Genomic DNA, 22,944 nt, shown 5'->3' on the forward strand with positions numbered 1-22,944 from the left:
GTGTTTGTCTCCGTTGCTAATTGCTCCCTGTCTGCTTTGGGATGTGCTGGTAGAGCACAGGGGTGGTTGGGTATTAAAGAAATGCAGGGATCAGCCTCACTTTTCCAGGTATCACAATGTTCATGGATACTGAACTATAGATTTGGAAAAACAAGGTGGACCAGAACTCTGCAAAACAATTCACTTTGCAAAAAAAAGGTGGATGTTACATGAAGGGAGAGGGTTATACAGTTCCTTGACTAATACAGGATTTTCTTTGAGGATACATTTGGCTGTTTTCAGAGTCATTAATTCAAATAGAAGCAAGAAGGTGCACACCTTCATGTGTGGTGGCTTAGCAGGGACTGGAAATAAAAAGATTTGAAATCTGAACCAGTCCTGTGCAGTGAGAACACCCTACTTGGCCTGTGGTGTTGGTCCACAAGCTCTTGAACTCTGAGTGTGGCAATGAGAACTCCTGTTGTGGTGAACGAGGCAGTTCACACTTTTATTCTCTGGTGGGGTTTCCTGGCAGGTTCTCACTCAGCTTCCAACATATCCCTGAGAGGGAATATCCCTGAATGACCCAGACAGGGAAAGGGAGGATGGGGCAGGAGGTGAAAGGAAGCTCAAAACATTTCAGGGCAAAACAACGACCTTTAGAGGGAAAACGTTGAAGAAATGAGTCGTGCAGGGGAGAAAGTTTCATCCTTCAACCTGAGATCACAGAAACAGAATGGTTTGGGTTGGAAGGACTTTAAAGCTCATCCATCCCACCCCCTGCCACAGGCAGGGACACTTTCCACTAGCCCAGGTTGCTCCAAACCCCGTCCAACCTGGCCTTGGACACTTCCAGGGATGGAAAAACCCCAAGGATTATTACCATTGTTAGTGGTAAGTTCTCAACCACGGGGAATTCCTACATTTGACCTTCTAAAAGTATGATCTAAATGCTGGTGGGACTTTCACTGCTTTACCTTCTCCATCCTGCCCAACAGCCAGTGGGCAGGGAGGTGTTTTTAAGGCTGTTGCAGAGGGGTGTTATCAGCAAAGTAACTCTTTATCTCCTGGTGTCATGAAATCCAGATCAGCTGCTGCACGTGGAAGATGCTTTTGTCAGTCCCAGAGGCAAACCTGAATATCTCCCAGGGTCAAAACAGTTAAACTGGTCCTTTCTTGGGTTTAATTTTTAGTTTTGGGGTAAGTAGGTACGAAGACATGTTAAGGAAATGTCACTTTTTCAATGTTCTCATGATTTTTGTCTGACTTTGCCTCCTTTTTTATCTTTCATTGTGAATATACCTCAATAGAATACTTGGGTAGAGCTGTGACAGAGGGACAAAGAGAGTCACAGAGATACTTAGAGAAGCAAAGTATATCTTGAATGAGTGACAGAAATGCAAAAAAACCCATCTAATTGCTGTGGGGATTTTCAGGTGAAGTCCCACATGACAGAGGAGCTGCTCCAGCAACTCCTGATTCCGAGAGAGAAATCCTGGCACTTTCTTTCTGCTGACTTTTGTGGCACAGAAAACATGGACACGTTGAGGCTGGAGGAGACCTTTGGAGGTCACCTGGGCCAACCTCTCCGTGCTCAAGCAGGGCCACCTGGAGCTGGTTGCCCTGTACCATGAGCAGTTGTGTTTTGAGCACAATCCACCCATTTTTTCAGGAATAGTGATCCCCTCCTGGGGTGGAACAGAGTCACCTGCAGCTCTTCCCCGTGAGTTGGTGGATGTTTGTGCCTTGCTTTGGGTGGAAGGAGAAGTGTTTTTACCGCTCGGTGACCTTAAGATACCTCTTTTGGGAGGAGATTTAATGTCTAAATGAGTTATGTGGACTCTTGTCAGCCTGGGAATAACAGAATCTCAAATGGATGAGGTAGGAAATTGAGTCTTGAAAAACTGTGTTGGGTTTTTTAAATTGTACCCCAAAATTGTCCCGTGTTAAACCAACTGTAGTTTATTTACAGACTCTTCAATAACCACCACGTCAGGTAGTTTTTCTGCTTGGAGTTAATGATTTCTGTGATGCTTGGAAAAGTCATGGAATCACAGGATGGTTTGGGTTGGAAGGACCTTAAAGATCATCCAGTTCCACCCCCCTGCCATGGGCAGGGACACCTTCCACTGTCCCAGGTTGTTCCAAGCCCTGTCCATCCTGGCCTTGGACACTTCCAGGGGTGAGGTATCCACAAAACATCATTTAAAAAGAAATCCATTTGAAACGAAGCCATTTTGAAGGAGAAAAGTATTTCCCATCCTCACCAAATAAATAAATATATTGAACTTCTTCCACTGTGTTCAGATGATGCTTTAAAGAAATAAACCCAACCTTCTTTAGGAGAAGGGAATCCATTTTTGCAGTGTCTGTATTTCCAGGGGGTTCTGGGCTGGGAACCTTTTGAGTGCAAATATATATATAAAGGTGTGTGTTTTTATGCCATCCCTAAACTAACATCAGGTCAGGCCTATTTGTAAGATAATTCCACTCACTCCCAATCCACAATCTCTTAATGTATAGAGATCTCGGCATACTTTTAGTTTTCTGTCGCTTTTTTACAACCTGTGAACACTTGAACTTGCAGGAAAATTGATGACTGGCTGCACCTTGTTCCTTAGATATTTCTGTCCTGTGGAAATTCTGGATGTGGGTTTTTTAGTCCTCCCGTGGTGGCCAGCAGATCACTTACCTTTTTGGATGTCTAGAACTCTCCTTTATGAGCCAAAAATCAATCTCTGAGCCACCAGAGGGTTTGTGAACCTCAATTAATGGGTGCACACAAACGTCCCCATTTCTGGAGCGACTCCTCGACCTAAAACTAAAGGAGGTCAAGATTTCTATTCTAAAGAAAGTTCTTCTTTCTCCCCTCATTTCTTCCTGACCTGTCACCAGGTGCTTCCAGGCAGTTCCAAGTGTTCCCTTGGGATTAGATGTCCCGGGGTGGGATTGCAGGTGTCATGGAGCAAAGTCTGAGATGTTGCAAGGGCAGGTATTTCATCAGGGCTTGTTTTTGTTGATAGCCAGGGCTGCTCTCAGCAACAAGTCCGTGAACTCCAGTGCCTTCATTTCAGGGACAGGAAGAAGTTGTAAACATGGAATTCCTTGGCTGCTGCTCCTGGTGGTTACAGATCTTCAACTTTTGACCCGGGTGGTTGTTCCTTGTCGCTGACGTGGGCGAGGGGTTGGTACCACCACCAGGAGATGACTGAAGTGCCTTTGTTTGGGATGAGCTGGCCAATTCCCACCATCTCCTTGTCATCCTTCATGTCATCACCTGCTCAAGGCTCTTGTGTCTCCTCGTGGCCCTGAGATTTGGGGTGAAACCCCTTTATTGTTCTGGTTTAGAGGAAGGTTCTCGTTGGACGTGCTTTGGGTTCGCCTCTGTTGACATCACTTTTTATGGGAGACTTCCCATGGGATACGGTTTGGATTCGTGTCTGTTGACATCCCGTTTTGTGGGGGACTTCCCTCCAAACAAACTGTTACCTGTTTGTGAAGCACAAACAGCAAATCTCCCCAAAAATTTAAACTGAATGAATAAAATGCCTGGACCTGGAGGCAGGTGGACTTGGGAGGGACAGGGGGTGCAAGCATGGAAAGATTCAGGTTGAACTGAAATCCTGGATTTACAGCTGCTCTTCTGTGGGATAATTATATTTGTGATACTTTTCTACTTTACTTTTTTACTTTGTTTTAAGTGTGTGTAGTGCATTCAGGTTGTTATTATTCAGTTTATCCTCAGATTTGTTGTGATTTTCGGAGTGTCAGAAAATCCTATAAAGTCAAACTGTAAATGGGAACCCCACACTACCAGGATTTTTGGGTGCACACACGTGAGTTTCTGCTTTTTTAGGGATCCAAGTGCAGAACCTTCAAAAATTAAATTTGTTTTTATTAAGTTATGTAATTTGCCAGATATCTGTCTGTTGTAAACCTGTGGCTTGGGGTAAAAAAGTACAAGAAATAACCCTTTTAAAGTAACTGGCTCCAATCTAGATTAATGGTATTTTTGACTGTCTGATTTAAATATTGTTTTGACTTTTACTTCAGTCACCAAGATGTTGCTAAGTGAGATTATGGAGTTTTTTCAAGAATTAAAAGAGCAGAAAGTAGAGATCCTGGATGATGTCTTATATATGCTCTTCCATTCTTACAGGACTGTTCAGTATATATTAAAAAGTAACTGTACACTAAATTTATCAGGTTCTAGAGGGGGAAGATTAACTCTGATTCTCAGTTTTCAATGGACATTTTACAGAAGAGTTAAAAGTAATTTTCTGTGCAGTGTTAACTTAAAATGGTGTAGTCAGGAATTTATTTTATTTTCATTTTTAAGACCATTTCGAGACTTTATCCTGTTATCAGAGGCACAATAATTAACACAAAAAAAAAGAGTTTTCCTATATCTCATCATTATATATATGTAATTTCATCATTTCATATATAGCATCATTATTGTTCTGGAGGAAAACACCAGTGGCCTGGCAGTGGGTGTTTCACCCCTTTTAAAGTCATAATAATTATCCTGTATATAGCCTTTCTCTTGTATTGCTGTTTGAATAGTATTTTGACTTCTTTATTGAATGTATTTGTCTGTAATCAATGTAAAATGATGTTTGATTTCATCCCATGCAGTTCTGTTGCCCTGACAGGGCTGAGTCAATGATCCAGTATAATTTTCAATGCTGTTTTTTTTTTTTTCTTGTCATAGTTATTTTTAAGAAAGCCCAAACTGATGATCTTAGTTCATCTGCTGTTTTCTACTGCTTATATTTCCTTGCAGGGTTTTGCTTGTAAAGGAAATGGGGATTTCCCTTCCTTGGTCAGGTGCTGGGCTGTTTAACCCCTTCCTTCTAAATTTAATCTTTACCAATAATTCTGCTTTGAGATTGCAGCTGCTGTTTGTTTGCAGGGGGGGCACAAACACGGAGGGCAGGGAATCCCAGAATCATCAAGGTTGGAAGGGACCTTCAGGATCATCCAATCCCACCAGAATCCCCCCTAATCCATGTCCCAAAAGAGGAGTTGCTGAGACTGGGCACTGCCTCTGCTTTTCTTTTGGCACAGTCAGTCAGAAAGTTGCTGGGAGCAACCCTGAGAGGCACAACTTGGGTGTTTTTCTGGCTTTTTTTGGAATCCACGCACTAAATTCCTGTGTTTGGAAATAACCCCTGTCAAATTCTGATTGTGACACGTAGTAGAGGTGTGAGAAAAGGATTCGAGTGATGGGATGGGTTGGGTTGGAAGGGACCTTAAAGATCATCCAGATCCAACCCCCTGCCACGGGCAGGGACACCTTCCACTAGCCCAGGTTGCTCCAAGTTTATCCAACCTGGCCTTGGACACTTCCAGGGATCCAGGGGCAGCCACAGCTTCTCTGGGCAACCTGGGCCAGGGCCTCCCCACCCTCACAGGGAAAAATTTCTTGCTAATATCCAGTCTAAACCTACTATCATTGAATTTGAAGCCATTCCCCTTGTCTTGTCACTCCATGCCCTCATGAAAAGCCCCTCTCAGCCCTCCTGAAAGTTAACCTTTCCCACCAGGATGATTTCTGGGTTCCCTGCTCCTCAAAACTTCGGCGTACGAAAAAGCCGCCGAGCTGCGCGAGCCGGGACCCGGAGGGAAACCCTCTCGAAAGCGTTCAAAACCTCCCCTTGTCTTTGCAGGAGGAGAGACTTCAGCATGCAAACCTTCATCTGTTCGGCTTGCACCATCGTTTTCATTCCATGCTGCTGGCCTTCAGATGGCTGGACAGATGTCCCACTCCCATCAGCAGTACAGTGACCGGCGGCCGCAGAACATCAGTGACCAGCAGGTTTCTGCCTTATCCTACGCTGAGCAGCTCGAGCAGCCACTCCCACTGACAAACCAGGTGAGGGGCACACAAAGGTCCTTCAGGTGTCCTGAGTTCCTCTGAATAACAGCCATGGAATCACAGGATGGCTCGGAAGGGATCCGAAAGATCGTCCGGTGCCACCCCCTGCCCCGGGCAGGGACACCTTCCACTAGCCCGGGTTGCTCCAACCTGGCCTTGGGCACTTCCAGGGACCCAGGGGCAGCCACAGCTTCTCTGGGAATTCTATCCCAGCCCCTCCCCACCCTCACAGCCGAGAATTCCTTCCCAATATCCCACTTAACCCTGCCCTCCTTCAGCTTAAGGCTGTTCCTCCTTGTCCTGTCACTCCAAGTCCCTCTGCAGTTTAATGTGCCTTACAACCAAAAAACTACAGCATCAGGGCATTTATTTTTTTTTTAAATGCTTTGTTGTTTTGTTTATTTTTTGAACTGAATAACTCCTGACTCTTTAAGGATGGGTAGACAAAGAAGTTCCTTGAAGTTGTTTTTAAACATCTGGTACATATTTATTGTGATTCTTCTACTTAGACAATATTTCCTTTTATTTTAAGAAAATGATACAAGTGCAGAGTTCTAAAGAGAGTTTAATAATAATGTTCTTTTAATTTTTATGCTGCTTTTTAGAATATAATTACTTTATTACTTGTTCTCATGGACAGTGTTTTAATGCAGTGCCTCTGGTTGGTGTATTTGGAGTAGAGAGATTTGCACAAAAATATATTATTAGGCAAGATACACTTTTTCTTTTTTTTTTTTTTTTAAAAAGCAACATCTAAAGCTGTGCTATCATTGAGATTTTACTACTACTGATTTACTACTTACTGTTGCAAGGGGGTAAAATGGCCACAGGGATTAGGATGCTGCTGCTTTTGAGCTGTCAGGAACAACCTTTCTTCTGTCCTGCCTTTGAGTTGCCAGAGCTGAAGGAGCTCCCTAACCCACGGTGCCAGTAGCCACAGGAGCTGCTGCTACTCTGGATAAGTGGGAATTCTGTTATTTTTTAAAAATGGCACAGCCCAGTTGTGGAGACCTGAGCACAGGTTGGTCCCAAAGCTTAAAATCCAGAAGTCCAAAATTTGGGGCAGACCATGAGGCAAGTTTCACGTGGGGACGGAGATGAAGTTTTTTGTTGCTGCCAGATTCAGGTCTGTTCTTGTGTTCAAGATGTCTTGAACAGGTAGAGGAGTCTCCAGGAGCATCAAGAGATTCTCTGGTGCTGTAGGAAGACACTTAATGTGGGAAGAGGAATGGATTAGAGAGGATGGGAATGGTCAAACCAAGTGCCAGGATGTTGGATGAGGGGCTTTGGAGATCTCTGATGGCAAGGCCTCCACAAAGAATGGCAGAGGGAAGGGGGCTGGCAAAGGATGTTTGTATTTTAGTGAGAGCAAATCAGTAGGAAGAGTAAATCTGCTCCTATAAACAGGGTTTAGCTTGAGGATCTACAGAGGTATTTTATGTGACTTTTTTTAGGCTAAAGGTGCCCCCAAACCTCCCCAGTGAGGTTGGTCAGTCAAGAAGAAAGGTTGCTGGTTCCTTGAACATTTCAAGGCACTTCAGGGCTCCAACCAGGCATCCCCTGTGTGAACTTTAGTGACATCAGTGCTTGGTTGGTCGTGTTTTCAAGCCAAACTCAGGGAATTTTAGGTTGTGTGGATGTTATCCATGTGAGGAAACGATCTGCTGGACACCTTGGTGCTGGCAGTGGAGCTGTCTCTGCCCCACTAACACTACTTTATAGAATCAGTTCTTAGTTTTCCAGCTCCATCTTGGTTTTTTCTGCATTGTAGCTTCTGTTTCCCTATTTTACTGTAATTCTCTCCTTGAAGTCTTTGTTGTCCTGTGCCCAAGCAGCTCAGAATTGTCATTTCTTTATCCTTTCAGCACCCTTGGCTTTCATGGTGGGCAACTTATTGAAGTCTTCTGACTACTTGTCCTTTGTGCCTCTGTCCTCCTCTGAGTTCTTGTGCTTCTTGTCCCACCAGGAGTTCTCCAGAGCAGCTCCTGGTTGGAGTGGAGGTTCTGTAGGAGCCTCCTGGGGAGTCTCAGTGGCTTTTTGTCTTTGCATTGATCTGATTTGCACAACCCAGTCCAGCTGAGATCTTCATGCTGGTGGGTCAGATCATCTGCTCTAGACCTAAACAAATCCCTTATTCTTTCTCTTAGAGTTGCCCTTTTCCAGCTCTAGTTCATCTTGATTCAAACTCTTATTGTTTTTTTCTCATAAAAGCTGTGACTTTCTGTGGGTGAGGGCACTGAGTGTCACATCCAGTTCTTCCTTGGACACCTCCAGGGATGGGGACTCCAAACCTCCCTGGACAGCCCCTGCCAAGGCCTGAACACCCTTTCCATGGAGAAATTCCCCCTGATGTCCAACCTGAGCCTCCCCTGGCACAGCTGGAGGCCGTTCCCTCTCCTCCTGTCCCTTGTTCCCTGGGAGCAGAGCCCAACCCCTCCCAGCTCCCCCCTCCTGTCAGGGGGTTGTAGAGAGGGAGAAAGTCCCCCCTGAGCCTCCTTTTTTCCAATTCTGCTTCTGATCCTTAAGAAGATCCTGTTTTTAACATGCAGCAAAAGGCTGAATGTCTGTTGGAGGAGATTTGATTGATCTGACACGGCCATAAAAATAGGAGGAGGGAAAAGGTAACTCTGGTAGATACAGGGAGTTTAATTCTTAAAGGGTAGATCCTTTTAGTGCAGTGGCTCACATCCAGTCAAACAGATGAGAATTAGGTCTAAACAGACAAGGGTTAGGTCTCCAAGCTTTGTTTTCCTGTTTTTTCCCAACACCAGGATCATCAGCAGGCTGGACAGTGGGCTCAGCTTGGCTGCTCCAGCTTTCCACAGCCTAAAAGGAACTTACTCAGTGCCCTAAAAGTGATTTCTTTGGGTGCAAGTGTCCACCAGTTGGTTACTAACGAGTTACCGACCCCTTTGCTCCTGGGAGGGCCCATTCCCTGGGGATTGAGCAGCCAGGGCACTCAAGGAAAGCAGGAGTTTCCCGGGAAGCTCCAGGGGAGGAGAGTCTTTCCCGAGCTCCAGCCCCCCTCTGGTGGCCAAAGGGCCGCGGTGCTTCTGCTGGGAAAGGCAACCCCTCTCCCAGGTTCCATCCTTTCCAGAAACTCCCTCTCTTAAATAATTGCCTTGTTACTTTTTCAGGTTATTTTTGTGTCTTTCTTTTTACTTCAACGGACTCTTTTGTTTTTTAATTGAGGATGTTTTCTGGTTCAGTGATTTTAATTCACAAACAGAGAATGGGGATGCCTTGAGTGGGAATTTATTCCTTTTATTCCTGCTCTGTCCTGCTTGGATTTTGATTTTATTGGTTTGCAGGCTGTATCCTGCTATTTTAGGAATCAGAAATTGTAAAAAACGTAAAATTTTTTACAATGTAAATATTGTGCTGTTAGAAAACAGTAACAACAATTTATATTAAAATATGTAAAATATGTATATTTATAGACATATAAACGTACATATACCTTTAAAATAGCTTAAAATTACACTTAAAATTTTATTTTTATAACCTTCTCTTGCACCTCTTGCTTTCTGGCTGTGCTCCCCAAACCCATCATTGACAAGGCTCAAATAATAGGAAGATACTCCAAAACCAGCCACTTTTCACTTATTTATGAGGGTTTTAATTACAGTTAAAGACTTCCAGCTCTTTCCTTTTTAACTTTTTCCTCCAGGAGTTGGTCTTTAGGCTTTCTTTTCCCAAAAAATGCTGGGTCCTGCTCTTGGCTGTGGGGGTCTCACTCTGTGCTGAGTGCCAGAACCAGCTTCAGGGAGCTGTAGGAGCAGCAAAGTTGGGATCTGTGGGATCTTTCTCCTTTAACAATCACAAACTCCTCTTTCTTTGTCCATTTTTAACTGGTTGCATCTTGTGAGTTCAGTGTAACCCGATGGTAAAATAAGATAAGAAGCTTAAAAGTTGTCCCAACTTCAAACAAGTGGTTTGTTTTTTTGTTTTTTTTTGCTCTGCACTAACATTTGTCTCCATCCTGGGTGCTCAGATGGCCTGAAACTGTTTTCAGCGAAGTATAAAAGGATCAGAAAATTACTTTACCTGCTCAGGAAGTTGAGGTGAATTCACAGGCAGATTTTGGTAACAAATTCCAGCAGTTCAGCTTTCAGGAAGCACCTGGAATTGGAAGGTCAGGCTGATGCTGAACACTTTTATCTCTGTTTATCTAAGATCACTTAGCACCTGCATAATTGCTGGTTTTTACTGACCAGATCGTGGCCAGAGATTTTATTGATCACAACTAGATCAGGGCCAAGTTCATACCTTAATTCAAATCCTTAATTCAGTTAAAAATCCTTAATTCAGTTATTTCCACTACCTGATAAACATTTTGTTAGTGGGGGAGTTCACCAGGCTCTGTCCTGAGTGTGAACATGTCAATTAAACAAGTCATCACAACTGGAACTCTTGCTAAAAGTTGCCTTTATACTCTAAAATCTTCATTATTTATTCTGTTCATTATTTATTCCATTTGTAAAATGGAACATGGACTTTCCACAAGCTGAATTTACCTTTTATTCCCTTTTCTTAATGAACGTGGATGGTGGTGGATCTTTCTTTTTAAAAAAGAAAAAAATCTGAATTCAAGCATCCCGTGAACAGAATATATATTTCCATAAGCAAAATAAAAGGCATTTAATAAGGAAATTTTATTTTATTTTATTATTTTTTTATTTTAGTTTTTAATTTTATTTTAGATAATAAAACCTATGCCCAAAGAGAGGGAATTTTGTTTTCTCTTCCTTTATTCATCAAACCCAAAGACTGTCCTGCTTCAAATAACACACCTGAGTTAAAATCACAGTTTCCTTAAAACATGGTTTGTCTCAGGTGTGCTGAGTATCAGTGGGGCTCTTGGTTGCCTTTTTTGTGGGTGTTTATTGACACATATAATTGAAATTAAAATAGTTCTTATCTCTCAGACAGAAATTCCAGCATCTCTTTGATTTGGGAATGTTCTCAGGAAGATTTGGGGGCTGTTTCCAGGAAGATCTGAGGTTGCAGTGTTGCTCTCTGGCCACCAGATAGAGACCGAAGCACGTGAAAAAAGAGTTTCCTTTCTCTTTCCTCTCTTTTCTCATCTGTTTTTCCCTTTCCTTTGGTGGTTGAGGATTCTCTGAAGCCCAGGCAGGAATCAGTGTCACCCCATCAGTAAAGGATTTGAGAGTGTTGTTGTATAAAATGGATAATGAGCACTTTGCTCCACGGTTTTCCATGACCAGGAAGGAGAGAGGGAGCAAGAATCCCTCTTGGAAAGAGAAGAGAACGTTACAAATGTTCAAATATAAAAGGAGGAGGGGAAAAAAACCCCCTCAGTTCTTTCTCTTCTCCCACCCAAAACTTTATGAACCCAGGAGAGCAAAATAGAACCTGTTGAGAAGTTCCTGCAGGTTCCAAGTGAGGCCTCGGGAATGTGGGACTGTCCAAATCCACAAGTTTTAAAAAACACAAGTTTTAAATAAAAAAAAAGCACAAAGTTTTAAATAAGGGACTGACTGCAAGAACCAGAGGAGTAGCCTTCAGAATTTTAATTAATTATTATTTAATTATTTACAATAATGAAATAATAATAGTTAGGGAACAGCAGCAAATCGGATTATAATTTTTTTTTTCACCAGGCTGCTGATTTCGGAGTGGAAATCAGATTTATTTTTGAAGTAAGCAAGGAAATTTGACTCATAAATCAGAAAATAAACATGAGGACTTGTCCTACAAATTCCCATTCCGGATTAGAGGGATGTTATATGTGAATAGTTGATCTGAACTATGGAATTCTTGAAGTGGAAAGCTCAGAGTCCCTGTGCTGCTCATCCAGCCCTGGACAGAGAGTGGGCCCTGCTGATATTCCTGTACCACAGCCTGTGTTTTACCAGCAAAATCTTCCAGTGTTCTTGTGCTCCAATTAAGCAATTTTAAGGAAATACTTGGATTTGGGAAGCCTGGAGCAGTGCCAGCTGGGATTAGGATGTGCTGCTGCTCCTTTTTTAACGGGGTTGTGGGAGGGAACCAAAGGAGCTCCTGTTGAAGTGTGGTTTGTTTAATGCTCCACATTTGTTTGGCAGCTGAAAGGAAGCAACAAAAAAAATGTTTTGGAAATGTCAAATAGTTTGTTTAGGAAACTTTCAGGCAGTTTCCTGATGTTTACAAAAGTTTTATTGCTTGTAATAAAAGAGAATTAATGTCTTTCCCCCTGTCCATGTGCTCCGTGCACCCACTGGAGCTGGGATTTCTGGGGTGGTTCCTTGGGTCCCTGAGGGCAGATCCAGTTTCAGAAGCACAAACTTTTATAATTTCTTTTTTGTGAGACCTTTTTTGGGGCAGTGCAGTGTGATTTTTTAAAAAAATTTTTGTTTTGTCAGGCACTCTTTGCACAGCAACTATTCTAATATTTATTTTTTATGATAATATTTAGTAGTTTAATACTAAATATTGTATTATATAATTTACTAGTGTAATACTGAATAGTATAGATTGCAATATGATATAATATAATAACATTTAGTAATGTTATTTAGTAATATTCAAGTAGTAATAATTAATTTAATATTTACTAATAATGAATATTAATTATTAATAAAGTAATACTGTAAAAGATGGAGGAGCAGTTCCACTTCTCCAGGTCATTTATTAGTTCAATCATATGGATATAAAACATACATGAAACAAGTTTTTCTCCAGTGGAATTGCTTAAACTTGCCCTCAGGTTTCCTGTCATCGGGGAATGGGGAGGAATAACCCCAGGCACCAGCTCAGGCTGGGAATGACCTGCTGGAAAAGGACCTGGTGGCCAACGAGCTGTCCCTGAGCCAGCAGCGTGTCCTGGGAGCCAAATGGGATCCTGGGGGGGTCAGGAAGAGCATTTCCAAAGGGTCAGGGAGGGGATCCTGCCCCTCTGCTGAGGCACATCTGCAGGGCTGGGTCCAGCTCTGGCTCCTCAGGACAGCAGGGACATGGAGCTGCTGGAAGATGATTCTCCTGTGGAGATGCCGAAGGGATGGAGCATCTCTGGGAGCAGGAAAGGTTGAGGGAGCTGGGGCTGTTCAGCCCCCAGAGCAGACACTGAGAGGGGACCTCCCCCAGGGTCTGGCAGAGGATGGACCAGGACTTGGGCTCTGATCCTTCCAACTCAGCTGAAGCTGAACATGAGCCAGAGTGTGCCCAGGTGGCCAAGAAGGCCAATGGATCCTGGCCTGGCTCAGGAACAGTGTGGCCAACAGGTCCAAGGAAGTGATTCTTGCCCTGGACTCAGCTCTGGTGAGGCCACCCCTGGAGTGCTGTGTCCAGTTCTGGGCCCTCAGCTCAGGAAGGACATGGAGGGGCTGGAGCAGGTCCAGAGAAGAGCAACGAGGCTGGGGAAGGGAGTGGAGCACAAGTGCTGTGAGGAGAGGCTGAGGGAGCTGGGGGGGCTCAGCCTGGAGAAGAGGAGGCTCAGGGGAGACCTCCTCACTCTCTGCAACTCCCTGACAGGAGGGGGAAGCCGGGGGGGGGTTGGTCTCTTTTCCCAGGCAACCATCAGCAAGACAAGAGGGCTGGATGTTCAGCTGTGCCAGGGGAGGTTTAGGTTGGATATTAGGAAGAATTTCTTTGCAGAGAGGGTGCTCAGCCATTGGAATGGGCTGCCCAGGGAAGTGGTGGATTCTCCATCCCTGGAGGTTTTTAAAGAGAGACTGGATGTGGCCTCAGTGCCATGGGCTGGGAACCACGGTGGGGTTGGATCAAGAGCTGGACTTGATGATCTCAGAGGTCCCTTCCAACCCAGCTGATTCTATGATTCTGTGATCCTGTGATTCTGTGATTTCTTGCAGTCGCTGTATCACTAAATTCCTATTTTTTTCCCCCTCATTTCTTATTCCAGAGGCGGATGCCCCAAACTTTCCGTGATCCAGCCACTGCTCCTCTGAGGAAACTCTCCGTAGATTTGATCAAAACATACAAGCATATTAATGAGGTAATGGCTCCTTGGTGGGCACTGAGGGCAGGGCTTTGTTACAGCACATAATTAACGTATTTCCTACAAATAATATCATGAAAGGATCACAAAAATCAAGTTTTCTCTCAGTTGTTCCCCTTGAGCTCATTGATGTCCTGCTCCAGCACAGGAAATCTTTTATCCTGGAATTTATTTTCTCTTGTTTTCTAAACAAATGTTTTGCATGATAAAAGAATTACGAGTGGCACAAACACAGTTTGAGCTATAAAACTTTATTAATGTGTCTGAGGACTTCTAAGGAAAATGCTGGAGTGTTTTCCCTAAATTATTTGATTAAATCTTATTGGCAAATGTAAAATATAAAATTGCTGTGGTTAATACAAACAGGCATCAATTAATTTTAAACTCTTTGGCAGTTGAAAGGATTTCACTGACTTGGAATTCTTGTGGAAAGCTCCAACTGATAATTCTTATTTCCAGGCTCCTTAGCTTTTTTAATTTTGCTGTGTACTTATGGTTCTGTTCTTCTTGCACCTGTGAGCTCCAGGGATCAGAACATTAATTCAGATCTGCTCAATTATTCCTCAAGAATTTACTTTGGAATAAAGACTTGGCTTCAAGCAGAGCAATAGCAGAGGGTGGCTTGGATTTCCACTGCTCCAAGTTGCATTTTAAAACCCCGGGGTGATTAATAAAAAGTTGATTTTGCTCTTGATTGAACTAAAAACTCTTAAAAACTGCTCTTAACCAACCCCCTTTTCACCTTCAGGTTTACTATGCAAAAAAAAAACGGCGGCATCAGCAGGGCCAAGGAGATGATTCCAGTCACAAAAAGGAGAGGAAGGTTTACAACGATGGATATGATGATGACAACTACGATTATATTGTGAAAAATGGGGAGAAGTGGATGGATCGTTATGAAATCGACTCTTTAATAGGCAAAGGATCCTTTGGACAGGTAAATATATCCTTATATAGAGATATAATTTATATGAATCATCATTATATTTAATTGGAGGTGCTATTCCTGTTTCATTTTGAAATGAAATCTGGTTTTTCTCAGTGCTGTTTTACTGAGTGTCTACTCAGGACACTCATATTTTGTGGTGTTTCAGGTAACATTTGAATACATTTGATTCTTTGCTCTGGTAAAGCATTTTACAGTGAGAAATCCTCAACCTTTTGCCATCAGCTGTTTGGCTTAGCTTTTAAAATTAAAACAATAAACCAGTCCTAGAGATCACCTGCTATAAATGTTATTAGTAGCATTTATTGGGACTGTTGGTAGCCAAACCAAAGGCTGGAAGGAGGATGGAGCTTTTCTTTTTTGGTTGTTTTTTTTTTTAGTTTTCCTCAAATTTTGCCAGTCCTTTTAGATTGTTGGTTTAGGTGATTTGATAATTTTATTTCCGAGTCCTTTTACAGTGCTGATTTAGGTGATTTGATAATTTTATTTCCCAGTCCTTTTAAAGTGTTAGTTTAGGTGATTCGATGATTTTATTTCCCAGTCCTTTTACAGTGTTGGTTTAGGTGATTGGATAATTTTATTTATTTATGAAATAATAAATGCTTATTGTTTATTGGATAATTTTATTTGTATTTATCATATGTATTTTTATTGACATATTTATTCATGTAAAGTGCCCTCACAGCAATAAATGTCACACGCTCAGCTGTGGCTCTGTTGTGGTGTGGAGAGAAGAAATCAAATTAAAAAGGACAAAACTTCTGGAAAGGTTTTCCTGAATGTAGAAAAGTGAGTTTTGCTGTGTTTGGAAAACTGGAGAGATTTTCCTGATGGATTTGGCTGCTCTGTTGCAGGTTGTCAAGGCCTATGACCGAATGGAGCAGGAGTGGGTGGCCATCAAAATCATCAAAAACAAGAAGGCTTTCTTAAACCAGGCCCAGATTGAAGTGAGACTGCTTGAGCTTATGAACAAACATGACACTGAGATGAAGTACTACATAGGTATTTCAATAATTATTCTCCCATTTTTATCTTATTCTTGATATAGGACATTTTCCCATACAACAGGGGTGCTCCTGGTCCTAAAGAAATACAAAAAATGCAGCACACTTTTAAAATCATTCCTATGGTTTTGTGCAGATTTTCCAGTTTGCTTTGTGACAGCCAGAATTAAAATATGGAAAATGATTCGTTACTTTGCAGTGTTGGGATTTTCTGCAGAGTTTTCTTTTTTCCAGTTCGGGACACCTGAAGAAGTTGCCATGGCCCTGTGATGATCTGTGGCGGTTTGCATCATTTTCACTCTTTGAATATATCTCAGATTATCTCACAACTGTCATGGATAAGGACATATATTTTATAGGAATAACAGAATATAGAACATAATGTTTTATGGGAACAGCAGCTTCATCATTACTTTTTTTTCATGCGTGTTTAAAAAGCTCAAAATTTGGTGTAACAGCCAAAGATTCGTGTAAATGTTAAAATTTGCCCATTTATAGCTCAGAAAATATTTGAAATCATATTATTTTGACTGTTTCTGGAGGTTGAAGTGTTGTTCCCTTGATTTATTATTATAAAGCTACTTAAAATTTATGGTAATAATGAAATCAAGTCAGCTCCTGTAAAAAGTTTATTAAATCCCATCTATCCTGTGGAGTAGAGAATTGGGAAAGAAATGATGGAAAGAAGGCAGCCCCATGCTGTAAAGAGAGATGGAGGAAGATGAAAAAGAGTGATTAAGGAAAATTAAACTGGGTTTAAGCATTTCTTAGTTTGTAGAAGCCAAAATACCAACAGCTGTGCTTTCCTGGTTTGCATGTCTGTATTGAATTCCTGATTTTTCTTCCTGTAGTTTAGAAAGAAATCTTTGAAATAATTTTAGCATACGTTGGTATTAAATTATTTTATGATTATTCACTTAAATTTTAACTTGTTTTAATGAATATTATATTCAGAATGCGTTTTATGTATTCAGTGTCAAAGCTCTTGAGGTATTTTTAAGTTAAATTTATTAATGACGGGTTTACATAAAACAAAACCTAAACTTGTCAGTGCCCCATGTCAGAAAGGTGTTAAAGACATGACCAGTTTCAGATTAATAAAAGGAAGTAAAGGCATCAGCAAATAAGCTCTTGGAATTTTAAATTTATAGGGAAGAACCTGTCCCAGGTAAGTTGTAAAGGACACAGAAAGAACTGGCTCCTGATAACAGAGAAAACAAATCCATGGACACCAAAAATCCACCTTCATTAAAAACCTGAACTCTCATTGTGCTGATATTGGTCCAACATTTTATTATGGCAAAAAAGGGGAGTGTGTTGCTTTTTATCTGAGGTGTTTATCCTGTTTCAATTCTCTTGTGGCAACCTGAGCTCTTGGCAGACTGACAAACAGATTTAATGGGATGAATATTTCACTTATTTCATGGAAAAAATAGATGGATTGGGTTTGAACTGGATTGGGTTTGAACTTTCAGAAACTCACATTGTGCCTGGTTGAAATGAATACATTGCCCCGGGGATATTGATTTTAATCAATTATTTTTAATTATTAACTGAATAATCAATTGAAGTCACAGCTTATAAATTGCAATTTATAAATTATAAATCTTAAATGAATCTGATGGTCAGCTGTTTCCTCTGTAAATGCAGGGGGGTGGTAACTTGCTTTGGTAATACAACCTTTCTGTCTTTAAAGTAGTTCTTTGGATAATACTGAGAATGTGTAAAATATCCTTCTGTACCCCAGGGCGGGCAGAAATATTCTGTGGGTAGCACAGAAGTGAGAGAAAAGAAAATAATACTCTTATTATTTTACTCATAATTAAGCTTCCTAAATATTGATTGTAATTAGCACCTCATTCTTAGCACAGAGGCCACGTTTTAATGAATTTTTTTTCCCCCCCTTTCCCAAGTGCATTTGAAGCGTCACTTCATGTTCCGGAACCACCTGTGCTTGGTGTTCGAGATGTTGTCCTACAACCTGTACGACCTGCTGAGGAACACCAACTTCAGGGGGGTGTCCCTGAACCTCACCAGGAAGTTTGCCCAGCAGATGTGCACAGCTCTGCTCTTCCTGGCCACCCCCGAGCTCAGCATCATTCACTGTGACCTAAAACCCGAGAACATCCTGCTCTGCAACCCCAAACGCAGCGCCATCAAGATCGTGGATTTCGGCAGCTCGTGTCAGCTCGGCCAGAGGGTGAGCACCACTCAAACTTCTGTTTACACAATGCTCTGAAGTCATAATGATCAGCTGGCTCATTTAAACTTTACACATGGTGGCTTTAAAATAGGAATTTAAGTTTTAGTAGAGTGCGAGAGAGCAACGGTCCGTGGGACCTTCAGGTACGAGCTTCGGAATCCCGGAATCGTTCAGGTTGGAGGAGACCTCTCAGGCACACGGTGACTCTGTGCAGGACTTGGATGATCCTTGGGGGTCCCTTCCAGCTCAGCATGTTCTGGGATTCTGTGACTTTTAAAATCATCAAGAGGCCTTTTAGGGTCTTTTTGAAGAGGCCTTTTAAGATCATCAGGTCTGACCATCAACCAGCACCACCATGTTCAAACCACGTCCTCAAGTGCCACATCCATGTTTTTTTTCACACTCTACCACTTCCCTTTAGTTCCCTAGTAGATAAAAATCCACCCCAGAGATAAAATTTCCATCTTTTTTTGTTCTCCTGGGCTGTGTTTTTGTGCCATGTCAGTGGAAAATGCATCAGCGCTTGGTTGTGCAAGTCTGCAGTGCTGTTAAATAAAATACTCTTTTATTATTATCTTATTCCATATATGTTACCTTTAATTACCTTATTATTTTATTCCATATGTATTACTCCTTCCACTTTGGCATGTCCTCTTGTTTATTACTAGTTATACTACAGATTGAGTCATTATGTGACATGAATTCAGAAATTAATGGATTAACTTTAACAAAATTCCCCCAATTCTCACTTGAGGAGTTGGGATTGGCCATTGCTTTTTTTCCAGTGTAATTTGGGAAGAGCAGATGAGAATACTGAATATTGCAGTGAATAGTAAGACATATTTACATTAATTAAAGGGCTTTTAATATATATAAACTATACACTAGAAACTTTTCACCCTGGGGTGAAGGAAGACACGAGGAGGTGAAATGACACCTGGATTATTTATGTCAATAATGAGATGATTTTGAGACGTTAAGAAGCACAAATAGAAATAAATGATCACATGAGTAAATCTGCACCTTTTTTTTGAGAATATGAATATTTTCCTAAGAATTAACAGTGACATATTTTTATTAATACAATGTATAGATATTTTGAGTGTCACTGAGACCTTTCCCTGCACCAAAATGATATTTCCTGGGAGTTGTGTTTTGTCATGTGGAATGTCAGAATGCCCTTGGATGCTGTTTGTGACCTTCAGATGTTTTATTTCAGATATACCAATATATCCAGAGTCGTTTTTATCGATCACCAGAGGTGCTACTGGGAATGCCTTATGATCTTGCAATTGATATGTGGTCCCTTGGGTGTATTTTAGTGGAGATGCACACTGGAGAGCCTCTCTTTAGTGGGGCAAACGAGGTACGTTGTGGACAAATAATTAGATTATTTTTTAATTAATTCCCATCGTGGTTTCCATCTGTTTAATTGTAATGCATAAATGAGGGAAGTCTGTAACTCTAAAATGATTAAACATCAATAACAGCAGTGTCTGTTGTCAGAATCCAAAATTGCCTGTTAATTTTCTGCTTCTCCCTCTTACTCCTTACTCACTGATTTGCTTTGTACATAATGGATTTTTCTTAAATTAATTAATTAAGAACTTGTCTGGGATGCTGACATTTGGGGCACTGCTTGGCTGGCTGCCACTTGTTCCTCATAAATCCTTTTTGTTTGGAACAGGTGGATCAGATGAATAAAATAGTGGAAGTTTTGGGGATACCACCTACCCACATCCTCGACCAAGCACCAAAAGCAAGAAAGTTCTTTGAGAAGTTGCCAGATAGCACTTGGAACTTGAAGAAGACCAAAGATGGAAAAAGGGTAGGTTAAATAACCAGGATGATTAAAAAAACCATATATTTTTTATATTATTATACATTTAATATATTTATATTTTTATATATTTATACATATAAATGGTGACATGTTACTTTGGTTTGTTTGGAGCTTGAACAAGGAAGAAGATGGAAAAAGGGTAGATTAAATTACCAGGATGATAAAAAAAAATATATATTTATATATATTTATATATTTATAGTTTTATATATATTTATCATATATGTTTATATATAAACGCTAAGATGTTACTTTGTTTTTTTGGAACTTGAAGAAGACCAATAATGGAAAAAGGGTAGATTAAATAACCTGGATGATTAAAAAGAAATAAAATCATATATATATATATATATATATACACATATATATAAAAAATACATATTTATATGTATAAATGGTGAGATGTTACTTTGGTTTTTTTGGAACCTGAAGACCAAAGAGGGAAAAAGGGTAGATTAAATAACCAGGATGATTTAAAAAAATAAATTCTTATATATATATATATATATGTATAAAATATAAATATAAATGCACACGCATAAATATATATTATATAAATATATATATTATATAAATATATATATTATATTTTTATATATTTAAATGGTGAGATGTTACTTTGGTTTTTTTGGAACTTGAAGAAGACCAAAGATGGAAAAAGGACAGGTTAAATAACCAGGATGATTAAAAAAAATAAATTCTTATATATATATATATAAAAAAAATATACACAGAAATACATATTATATAAATATATATATATTATATTTTTATATATTTATATGTTTAAATGGTGAGATGTTACTTTGATTTCTTTGGGACTTGAAGAAGACCAGTAATGGAAAAGGGATAGGTTAAATAACCTATGATGATATATAATAACCTAGGATGATATATAATATTATATATCTATAAATATATATATTTTTTAATATATAAATGGTGAGATGTTACTTTGTTTTACATCTTGTCTTTCTCAAAATGGAATTTCATTGTTGCTCCATCTCGCCCTTTAAGTAACACCTTCTGTAGCATTGAATAGTTCCTTACTTTGATTTGACTTCCCCTCCTCCTACAATTAAACTGTGCAACCCCCAAAGCTTAACCCCCACCTTGAGCTCAAGCGATTCCCAACTTCCCGCCAGGAATACAAACCACCCGCGACTCGCAAACTTCACAATATCCTGGGAGTTGAGACAGGAGGACCAGGCGGGCGCCGGGCTGGGGAACCGGGTCATACTGTAGCCGACTACTTGAAGTTCAAAGACCTCATCTTAAGGATGCTTGACTATGACCCCAAGACACGGATCCAGCCCTACTATGCCCTGCAGCACAGTTTCTTCAAGAAAACAGCGGATGAAGGTACAAACACGAGTAACAGCGTGTCCACCAGTCCTGCCATGGAGCAGTCGCAGTCTTCGGGAACCACCTCTAGTACATCTTCAAGCTCAGGTGAGGTTTTGTCGTGGACGGGTCGATAAGTTGTATTTCCCGGTGGAAATCTTTCCCACGTGAATCACCAGAGGGTGGTGGGCACTGACCAGGGCTCCTCAGGGCAGTGGGCACGGCCTCAAGGCTGCCAGAGCTCCAGGAGGGTTTGGACAACACTCTGAGGGACAGGGGGGAGTGTTGGGGTGTCCTGGGCAGGGCCAGGAGATGGACATAATGATCCCTTCCAGGGTATTCCCTGATTCTATGAAATGTTGCCTTTTCCTCCTGTTAAAAACCCAATACATTGACCACGCTCATGAAACGATTCTTTTAATCAGCTGGAACAGGCACCAGCCCAACCAAAACCCTAAAACTAGATGAGCAAAAATGTGAGTGATCATCTCCTGCTTTCCCCTTGGAGCAGGTCACGTTATCTTCCCGCAGCCACCATTTTGCAGCTTTAAATTTGGTGCCTCTTTAGTTATCGGGCACGTTCTGGTTTTCCAGGTGGATCTTCCGGAACGAGCAACAGCGGGAGGGCACGGTCGGACCCCACACACCAGCATCGACATAGTGGTGGGCACTTCACTGCTGCTGTTCAAGCAATGGACTGTGAAACACACAGCCCACAGGTAGGTGTGAAGAGGCCAGTTCAGTGTTTTGTCGTGGTACAGAACAGATAAATCCAGGAATTCTCCCAAGTGGACACTTCAGTTTATGCACAATCTGGTGTGTAGGCAGACCTTGGTGTTTTAGTGGCCTTTAACCAGCTGTGTTGTTCCAGAGGTTCCTCTCGTGCTGTTGACACCACTCAAGGTATGAACTCCAATTAATTTACTTTAGTTTGCTTATTGCCTCCCCCAGCCAGAAATCAGGGCCTTGTTGTCCTGCGTGTTGTACAAATATTATGTTGTTTATTGTTACTGTTGCCTAAAGCTGCTTGTAGAATTTCAACAGCAGGGTCACATATTGAACTTCAACTGTTTGTTAGGAAAAAAAACATCCAGAATGCAAAATTTATTTTTCTTGGTGATTCATAACCGTGCTTGCATCTCTGGAATAATTTTGCAACTGCAAGGCTTGGTTAACTTTTCTAAAAGTTGGCATAAATATGAATAACTCTCATATAATAAGAATCTCTGATATTATATATATATACATATGAATATATATAACATAGATGAATATATGTAGCATGGATATCTCATACAATATGAATACCTATAAGAATACATATATGAATATTTATAATATGAATCTCAAATAATATAAATAACAATAATATATATATGAATATATAACATAGCTCTTTTAATATAAATACCTAGATGAATATATAAAAATATATCAATATATATAATATGAATCTCTGATATAATATGAATATCTATATGAACATATAAAATATATATGAATATATAAAATATATATGAATATCCATGAATATATGTTATATGAATCTCTCATATACTAGGAATACCTAGATGAATAAATATAGTATAATAATATATAATATATACAATATATATAATATATAATATATACAATATATACAATATACAATATATACAATATATACAATATGAATATCTAATATGAATATAATATATAATATGAACACCTATTTGAATACACATAATATATTAATATATATGAATATATAACGTAGGTCATTTAATATGAATACCTAGATGAATATA

General features: G+C 40.5%; 1 protein-coding gene across 3 annotated transcripts in view; it reads left to right on the forward strand.

Moving 5' to 3' along the window:
- Positions 1-22,944, forward strand: part of DYRK1A (dual specificity tyrosine phosphorylation regulated kinase 1A) — a 72,049-nt gene that overhangs the window by 45,173 nt on the left and 3,932 nt on the right. For all 3 annotated transcript variants that reach the window (XM_032679021.1, XM_032679022.1, XM_032679020.1), the window contains exons 3-11: positions 5,652-5,857; positions 13,722-13,814; positions 14,566-14,754; positions 15,618-15,765; positions 17,681-17,967; positions 19,190-19,336; positions 19,658-19,798; positions 20,959-21,265; positions 21,752-21,876. In XM_032679021.1, coding sequence (XP_032534912.1) covers positions 5,652-5,857; positions 13,722-13,814; positions 14,566-14,754; positions 15,618-15,765; positions 17,681-17,967; positions 19,190-19,336; positions 19,658-19,798; positions 20,959-21,265; positions 21,752-21,876 — 1,643 coding nt within the window. The remainder of the gene's footprint in view (positions 1-5,651; positions 5,858-13,721; positions 13,815-14,565; positions 14,755-15,617; positions 15,766-17,680; positions 17,968-19,189; positions 19,337-19,657; positions 19,799-20,958; positions 21,266-21,751; positions 21,877-22,944) is intronic.

The sequence above is a fragment of the Chiroxiphia lanceolata genome, chromosome 2 (assembly GCF_009829145.1).
Source record: "Chiroxiphia lanceolata isolate bChiLan1 chromosome 2, bChiLan1.pri, whole genome shotgun sequence".
Classification (NCBI taxonomy): domain Eukaryota; kingdom Metazoa; phylum Chordata; class Aves; order Passeriformes; family Pipridae; genus Chiroxiphia; species Chiroxiphia lanceolata.